The 9,421-nt window shown below is 41.5% G+C and overlaps 1 protein-coding gene across 1 annotated transcript; it reads right to left on the reverse strand.

Moving 5' to 3' along the window:
- Positions 1-626: 626 nt before the first annotated feature.
- Positions 627-8,854, reverse strand: gpd1c (glycerol-3-phosphate dehydrogenase 1c). Its single transcript, XM_030749227.1, has 8 exons — positions 8,463-8,854; positions 7,777-7,954; positions 3,896-4,036; positions 3,534-3,672; positions 3,320-3,432; positions 2,999-3,232; positions 1,706-1,812; positions 627-1,154 (listed from the first exon to the last, which is right to left on the reverse strand). Exons 1-8 carry the CDS (start codon positions 8,501-8,503, stop codon positions 1,058-1,060), a joined length of 1,050 nt encoding a protein of 349 aa, XP_030605087.1. The 5' UTR covers positions 8,504-8,854; the 3' UTR covers positions 627-1,057.
- Between the last annotated feature and the right edge of the window lie 567 nt (positions 8,855-9,421).

Below are 9,421 nucleotides of genomic sequence, written 5' to 3' on the forward strand. Positions count from 1 at the left end.
ATAATGTAGGCTGCTTCTTATACTTAAACAGTGAGACTAAAGACACAGACATAATGTGTGACATAAACTGATGTTATGGAGATAAACAGGGGTAAGAGACAGACAGTTGGGAGACTATCAAAGGTTTCACTGTGCTGACCTATAACTGGGTTGAGATGTTGGGACAAGGACGCTGTTTGTTCTTTAATCTGCTCTCTCATACTAGGTTACCGCGGCTCCCATGGGAATCAATTTCAGCCTGACTGTGAGATCTGAAACACTACTCAGTCATGAAGCCGCAAACACAGGAGCGAATATCGGCTTCTAGAAATTAATTCCCATTTCAACAAGCAAAATGTTTGCAAAAGGTTGGTTGGTTTGGGGTGGCTGTAGCTCAGGAGGTAGCGCAGGTCACCTGCTAATCAGAAGGTTGGTGGTTTGATCCCTGGCTGCTCCAATCTGCATGCCTTGGGCAAGATACTGAACCTCAAGTTGCTTTCCAGTGTGTTTACTGGAATGTGAATGTAGATCGAAAGCGCTTAGACGTACAAAAAAGAGTTTGGGTGAATGAGACATGTTGCATAAGAGCGCACAAGTAGAAAAGTGCTATATAAGAACTAGTCCATTTGTTTTGTAGAAACAAAAAGTCAGTTTTCCTATGAATTATTTTATTGAAAAGAAAACACAACTCCACATACAGATTTTAAAAAGAATATTCTGAATTTTGACGTTACAAACACAGACATCCCGTAGTGATGTCAGTAATTGTCAGTAAGACAATTACTGACAGATCTTGACAGATCTTGGCAGTAATACAAGTGGAGTGGTCTGAAGATAGTTTAATCCCTGACTCAGTTACAAAGGAAATTAATATCACAGAACATTAAAAACAACAAAAAAACAAAAGCAAAGCTAGTTAAACATGATCCACCACTAAATGACACTGATAATCTGAAGTGCTCTGAGTTATAGTTGCTTTGTTGCATTGTGCGTTTCTCTCGTGATTCTCTCCTGCCCTCTAGTGGTAGTAAATCCTTACTAAAGGAGCAGCAGTGCGCATGTTTGCAGACCCATCGCTTCACATGTGCTCAGGGTGGTTCTGCAGGCAGGTGATGAACTCTTTCACCTGTTTGCCCTCAAAGCAGATCTGGTAGACGGCTGTGAACAAAGGAAACCTGCGCACAGAAACAGACAACAACCAAGTTTATTGCTTGTTGATAGAAGGACACTGGAAATGAACCGTTTGCAGGTCAAGGAACAAGAACAAACAAACTGCGGATCATAAAAAAAATATAATAAAAATAGAGGAATTGATTTCAATATACTTGATTGTTCGAGACAGGTTTGAGATAAAAACGAGCCCACGGCTGCTGGTCTAATCAGAAGTGTAATCAGGCAATGTAAGTGGAAACACTTGTGTGTGTAGGTGGGTGTGGGTGGACCGTGGCTGTTTATACTGCAGTTTCCAGTTAATTACAGATAGCAGTTATGCTGATAATTCTTATTAGTTTCATTTAGATTTTATGCTGCTGTTAATAACAAAACTTCAAGAAAATAATTGTGATTTATAACCTTGATCACAATCTTCAAGGAGCACAGCCAAAATACATTTTCAAATGAATGCATACCCAGCAGACTGGACTGTGGACATGTGGAAACCGGTTTTGTTAACACATCAAACAATGAAACAAAGATGTGACTGTGATGAAAGCATATGTGGACTCACTTGTTGACCATGTCCCTCTTTTTTAAGATCCTGTAGACCTCCACCGAGGTCTGCGGACCCTGAAGCTTCTGGCCGTTGAGCATTTCCTCCTCCAGCTGAGCGATGGACTGCATGAGCAAACATAAAAGCGTGTGCTGAGCAACTGCATATATTGACAAAAAGGGCACGCGGACACATGTCTATTGTGTTGACAGCAGTATACTTTTCAGGGCTGCCCCGGATACCATTTCACGTCTCCACACTCGCTAAACAGAGCTGAAGCCCTGCAAGCAGCAGACGAGCAAGATTGCTTCTAACATAGCAACAAAGTCACCATGGAGGCAACAATGAGGTGAACCGAGCCGTGATGATCACTGCCGTGAGTGAGAGGGATGCAAGGGCTACCCTGCAAATATTTGGTTACAGCCCTAACACGTTTTCCTTCACTGCATCCATGACCCAAATCGAAGATAGCATGTGCACGCTACCTCCGTGCACACTTCAATTATTCATCAAGTAAACCTGATAGGGCCACTTTTCCTCAAGTTAAAAATGCTGTAGCCCAATTTGAAATCTAAAAACAAGTCTTGGACCCATGGGCATCACCAAATGCTGTGTTTCCTCCTTTGAGTCTTCACTGCACTGCTTCTGTGCAGCTCTCTGTCTTCAGTTTAACTGACAAGCATGCTCTGTTCAGTTGAGATCAGGGTGACTATTGAAAAATATCCCATTTCTTTGTGTTGAGAAACTCGTTTCTGGAGTTTGTTTCAGGTAATTGTCCATTTGCACTGTGAAGTGCTGTGTGACCAGTTTTGCAGCATTTGTCTGAATCTGAGCAGAGAGCACAGCTCTGTACACTTCACAGGTCATCCCGCTGCTTCTATCAGCAGTCACACCATCAATAAACACTAGTGACCCGGCTCCAGTGGCAGCCATATGTGCCTTGCCATGACATCACCTCCATCATGTTTGACAGATGATGTGGTCTGCTTCAGCTGTTTCTCTCCATCCCCCATACTTTTTTCTTCCCATCATTCTGGTACAAGTTCATCTTGGTTTCATCTACCCAAAGAACGTCTTCTAGACGTTTCCTCCCAAAGTCTAATCTGCCCTTCCTGTTCTTGAGTGTAAGCAGTAGTTTGCACCTTGCACCAAACTCTCTGTATTTCCATTTAGGCGTCTCTTAATTGGTGAGTGTTCTTGACTTGGTTAGATAGTGTGATGTCATTTACACTGACATCTCTTTTAAACTCATAGGAAGTTCCAGTGAACAGCTACCAAATGCAAGTACAAAACGATGAATGTATGACTCACCTTGGATGTTCTGGCGAAGGCCTCTGCGACCTTACGATTTCGTCCTCCGTAGCAGGTGGTGATGAGGTCGGCCACGCCGCAGCTTTCCAGGAAGGTTGTAGAGCTCACTTGGCCTTTGCAAAAAATCTTGGCAAAGGCCACCATTTCCATCAGGCCCAGCCTGATCACCGCCGCTTTGGTGTTGTCGCCGCAGTCGAGGCCGTCACAGAATCCGGCGCCTACTGCCACAATATTCTAGCAACACACAAGGGGGAGGTGCAACCATTTTACCTTTTTTACTTTATAGGAGAAGAGTTTTTAACTATGGCAACATCTCTTTACCTTTAAGGCTCCACAGAGCTCCACTGTGTCACTCTCCGGTACGACAGTGATGCGAAAGTTGGGAGTCTGCATCAGTTCCTTGAAGATTTGACCGTTTGCACGATTTCTCGCTCCTGCGTTCAATTTGGTTTATTAAACAAAGAGAGAATCTAGCTTAAATTATTTTAGCAACACTGATCACCACAAAATAACCAAAAAAAAAAGTGTATCTAACCGATAGTGGTTTCACAGAACTTCTCATCCGCCACCTCGTTGGCAATGTTGGCTCCCATCAGGACGCTGACCTCAATCTGTAGTTTTTCTCGGATGATGTCTGAGATCAGCGTCAGGCCGTCAGGTCCCTCATCGACGCCCTGGATGACAATAATCAGTACATTTCTTGGCTATATAGATATATAAATCATAACCTCTAGCCTGAGTTGGCTGCTGGCCTTGAGGTGATGTGACACATACAGTATTGCTCAACTACAACATCTCGTGATGGTGCAACCACAGGAAAATAAGCAGCAATGATCAGGTGACTATTTCCCTTTTTTGCTGTCAGTAAATGTGACAAGAACTGTCACAGGATCTTACTTTGATGAGCGATATCCCAATAGCTCCCTCTGCAATGTGAGGTTTCATCTGATCACAGAGTTTCCTGATGAACTGGTGCGGGATTACAAAGACGAGGACCGCTGCTCCCTTAACGGCTTCTGTGATGTCTGGAACGGCCACCTAGAGGCAACCACAACAAAGTTAGTCCTCATTGGAACTAAATCATACAGCGGCAGGGTGCAGGACACCTGCTGTTTAAAAACCACATGATCAGACCTTCTTTCATTCAAACAAATACTAATTGGATAAGCGGAAGAAAATGGATGGAGATCCAAAGCCTTGATATGTACTATCTGGGGATAAATAAAGATAGAATTGTACCTTTTTATAAAAATAACGTTAGTATTAATAGATTTTATAGCAGATGAAGGTAATAAACATTACACAAGTGCATAAGTTTGAATTCATTTTGGATTTTCTCTGATCACACAGGGTCAAAAGTATACATGCAGGCTCAAATATATACTAACACCTCCAACTAATATTTGGCTAAATGTCACTTAGCAAGTTGCACCTCGATCAGATGCTATTGGTAGCCATCAACAAGCTTCTGACATAATTCTGGCTGGATATTTGATCACTCTTTGCAGAATTGGTAGAGTTCATTTAAATTGGTTGGTTTCCTGGCACAGACCCAGCTTTTAAGTTTAGTCCACAAATATTCAGTCAGGTTGAGGTCGGGACTTTGAGAAGGCTTTCCAGAAGCTTAACGTTAGCCTGCTTTATCCATTCCAAAACCAGTTCTGATGTGTGTTTGAGAACATTGTCCTGTTGGAACACCCAACTGTGTCCGAGTTACAACCGTCAAGTTGTTGATTTGAGGTGATGTTGAAGAATTCGGAGGTAGTCCTTCATTATTCCATCCACTTTGCTACCACCACCATGCTTGACAGTTGGTGCAGTGTTCTTAGGTTCGAAAGCCTCACCTTTACTCCTCCAAACAGGCCTCTTATCATTGTTGCATCAATGATAGCTCAATGAAGCTCAATCATTGTCTCGCCTGACCACAAACTTTTACCCAGAAGGGATTTGGCTTTTTCATGTGGGCAGCTGCAAATTACAGTCGAGATTGGAGCAGGGGCTTCTTTCTTGGTCGGCACTCTCTCAGTCCATGAAGATATAAAACTCGCTTCAATGTGGACAGTGATGCTGGTGTTCCAGCACTTTCCAGTTCAGGGGTGTCAAACTCACTCACAGAATAGGCCAAAATTGAAAACACAGTCGAAGTTGCAGGCCAAACAGGATAAACCTTTATTGAACAGTCTAAAACTGAAAATAATTTAATCAGCAATATGAATTTGAATGGTCAGAATACAGCAACTTTTTCCTCAACAGATTAAATAAAATATAAAACTATATTTTTCTTCAAAAATAACATCAGGAAAAATGAGAACATTTCAAGTTGATGAAAGTATGCAGATTTCTTTTTTGATGTGATATCAGCAAAAAGTCCAGAAACAAGAAACAACAACAAGCTATTTAGTTTTCCATTTCTTACTTTCCATGAACTGACAAATTTCCTCAGGCAGCTCATCGCAGCTGTGTCACCAAATTCAGAAGCTATTTCCTCTAGAAAAATATGAAACTGCTGGTGATTTAAACCTTTGCCTCTTATAAAGTTCACTGTCTGTGTTACGGTGCTTCTGTCTTCAGGACTTTGCTGAGGAGCGTTTTCTGGCGTATGACGCAGTGATGCTCTGTCAGCTCACCTGTGCAGGTCTCCCTCTGCATCTTCTCCTGCATCCGTCCCACAGTTTCACTCTTTTCCCTGCACATCGCAGGCGGGGAAAACAGACAGGGTTTACCTCCGATGTCAGTGATCAGATCCTCTGCCACCCACCTGTCCACTTTTCGTTTGGCCATTTTTGGGGGTCAGCCTAGCTTAAATGTTGCTGTAAAAAGTGCTGACTGATGTTTTCATCCGCTGATCACTGATCAATGTATCATTGGCAACATGGGGAAATGGGTTAGTGCACAGGTCTTGACCTGCACGGCAGCTGTTGCAGTGCATAGTGGGATTTGTAGTATAAGTGGTGGAAGCACCATTTACCGGCGGGCCATAAATCATAGCCATATTAAATTATCTCACGGGCCGAATACAGTTATCTTGAGTTTGACACGTGTGTTCCAGTTCATGGCAGGCTTGAGCCTTAGTGGTTCCTGGGTTGCTCCTGAACATCCTAACCAATTTCCTCTAATCTGAGGGTGACAATTTGGGTCTTCTTCCAGACCATCGCAAAGTGGTGGCACATCTGAATAACTTGTACTCATATACAATTGTTTGAACTGATGATATAAGAATCCAAGAGACCTTTGCAAATCTACAATTCTCCTTCTTAGATCTTCACTGAGTTCCTTGGACTTTCCCATTGTTCTACTAGTCAATCCAATGAGTGCTGTGAAACAAATCTTTTTTTTTGTTGGCAAAGAGAAAATACCAGTTGTAGACAAACATGATCACTAATGAGAGGTTAACAAGCCTTGGCTGTGTCAAGTTAAAGATACTGTAGAAACTTCGGCACCACTTATTAAAAGATTTAAGTGAGTGTATGTATATATTTAAGCCTGTACATATATTTTTGATCCTGTGTAGATTAGAGAACAGTGTGACTGTTGGTTTGTGGCTTCTTTGAGTCTTGTAAGCTGAGCATGTTGGCTGTTACCACCTTGTTTTTTCTAAACTGGGCATCGGGACTGAGGGGTGGAACTGACTTAAGGGAAAATTATGGCTCAGAGGTCTACCTGCAGAGACCACCTGATGTCAGATGGGAATAGTGTCAAAATTAAGTGGTACAACCAACTCGTCAACTGCTCAGCATTCGACCGATGCGCAGCAGCATCCACTTCGAGGAACGTGCAGCTGCGATTTTGGAGGACTGCATGGGAGCACCGTTGCATTAGTTGAAAAACCCTTTCCGTGGGCTCTTCATAGGCAAACACATTCATAAATGGACACAATCCCAGTAGTATAAATTAAGCATTAGAAGCTGAGAACCATGACCATATGGTATGGCCTTGTCAATCACAAAGTAGCCACACACCCCAAAAGCTTAGTTCATGGTCACTGCATTGGCTTTTGAATGCACCAGCTGCAACGTCACCACGGCCCAGTATTAATTTATACTGCTGACTCAGGCATGCTGGACACACTGCAGTCTCAACAGTTCATGCCACCACACAGGAAAAAAAAAATCCAACTCCACATTAGAGCTGGTATAAGAGTGGAAGTTGAAACAGGAAGTAAAATTATCAGAATTTCACAATTGATGCATCCCTATTTCTAATAGGAAAACTCTTTTAAAATGGAGGGAAACCCAAGGAAAAAAAAACAAACTCTGAGGCTTGTCTTTTTTTTTTTTGCAAAATATCTTGTCAGTTGCACTAATGGTGGCTCTGTAGTGTGGTGGTTAACAGGTTTCCCAAACGCTCCAAGGATCACTGGTTCAAGACCAGGAGGACACACAAATCCTGAGGAAAGGCAATTCAAACATGGCTACATCTGCTGTGGTGATAAGCTTTATCTTCTCAGATACACTTATCTACAAAATGCTGACAAGTACCTTCTTTTTTTTTTTTTTTACAAACACATAATTGTAAGATAGGTGGATTTTTCTCCTACTGTGTAATGTTATGGTTTCTAATGAATATAGCACAGGCTTTTGCACTTCTATGAATTAAGATCAGACACTTTTTAAAAAGAGTGAAATTCACAAGAGATACAGCAGGGTGGCAGGATGCATGACATACAGTTTAAAGTTGAATAATGTTATCAGTCATTATCCTGTGCTTTGAGATTGCAGCGAATTACAAAACTCGGCTGTGCAATTTACAGATAACACCACTTTGACTGGAGCACTTACCACATTTTTGGGCAGCTTGTGACCTTGTAGATATTTGACATTTTCATGCTCAGTGTTGATGATCTCCGTCAGCTTCTTCCCATCGATCACTTCTTCATAGACCCACATGTTCACCATTGGGTCGAAGCGGTTGGACGCTTTGACATTGTGCCCGATGATTTTGGCAATGGCAGAACCCCTGCAGGGAGTGAAAGCAGGTTTAGACAGCCAGCCCAGCCCTAAACCACAGGCTTAAACTCAGGGAAGTCAGTCCACAACAATTAAAGTGAAGCAGATGATTCTCACAAGTATGTAAGGGAAAAGGCAGGCTTAAGCTTGCTTTGCATTCTTGGAGGTTTTCAGGAAGGTGGCCTTGGGTGGAGTTTTTTTTTTGTAGTTATAACAGCTAGATCAGCAATGCCCCAAAAGGTACTCACGGGTAAAGCTACTCTGCATGAGAAGACTGAAGGCACATTATTTGATTGTGTAACTTAAAGGCTGCTCTTAGAAAGCGGGCTGCTACTACATGAACAGCTCTTTATGAGAAATGAAGGAAAAAGCTGCCTTTCTGAGGCAAAGATAAGCCTGTTATATTATGAACATACCAACAGGTTTGTGTCTTCTAAAGGACTAAATCAGCGTTTAGTTAAATGCTAGCGGAAAAAAATACTACTGTTCTCGCGTCAAAATACGGATGAAATAGTTACCAGTTTCCAGATCCCACGATGCAAACTTTCTTTCCGGGCATTTTAAAAGTGGAAAATCCGGCAGTGTGAGACTCCGCAGAGGCAGCCTGTTGTCTTTTACTCCCAGTCTATAACTTCCTTATACGCCCTAAAAAACCGCTACTACTGATTTACTCCGCCCCGACTGCCACGGCTACACCTCTTATTTATGTGTATTTCATAAACCTTCTTCACGCATTGTCAATATTCAGACATCTTCGCTCCTTTTGAAAGGGTCGTAATCCACTTTCAGGTTTTCGTTCAAATGCGAATTAAAGCAAATTCATGTTTTAGCGGTCATTTGTATTATCGTTCATTTACAATATAATATACCGTTGGCCTGGGAATATGGAATACCGCCGGTCACGCTGTTTTATTGTAACAAAAGCGCATTTTACCGGCGCTTCCGGCCAGTGGGGATTTCAAAATAAAACTCACGCAAACGAAGCCTGTTACAGTTTTTTTTTTTTTTTTAATTATCACTACACCTCACACAACAGCACTCATTTAACACGTAACTTACTCTGTGTACAGTATGTTAAAAAGGATGGATCAAAAGCATTCAAAAACAAATATAAACACTTGTTTTTTGCTACCTCTTTAAATGAATATAGAAAAAGAAATATAATAGTATATGAATATTTTGTTTCATTTTTTTTAATATTAAAACAATGTAAATTATGTTTTAAAATAAGAGTTTTATGGTAAATGTAGCTGAAATTGGGCTGCTATTTACATTTCTTTGCAGATCTTTATACACATAAAACACATCTGCCTCACTTCTTGAATGTGTATTTGTCCGCACATTTTAACACTTATAGTTACCCCTAAGAGGACTGAGTTAACCTAAATAATTACATGGCAAAGAAATACAAAAGAAAGCAAATAACAAGTTAGTGAGGGGGAGAAAACATGATTAATATGTGATCTATTGGTGTAAT

Source organism: Archocentrus centrarchus, chromosome 2 (genome assembly GCF_007364275.1).
Source record: "Archocentrus centrarchus isolate MPI-CPG fArcCen1 chromosome 2, fArcCen1, whole genome shotgun sequence".
NCBI lineage: Eukaryota > Metazoa > Chordata > Actinopteri > Cichliformes > Cichlidae > Archocentrus > Archocentrus centrarchus.

Coding starts and splice junctions, on each gene's coding strand:
- gpd1c (XM_030749227.1), bottom strand. CDS start 8,503: ATGCCCGGAAAGAAAGTTTGCATCGTGGGATCTGGAAACTG. Junction 7,955..8,462: donor ATCGTGGGATCTGGAAACTG/GTAACTATTTCA, acceptor CACTCCCTGCAG/GGGTTCTGCCATTGCCAAAA. Junction 1,813..2,998: donor CCTTCGCCAGAACATCCAAG/GTGAGTCATACA, acceptor TTGCTCATGCAG/TCCATCGCTCAGCTGGAGGA.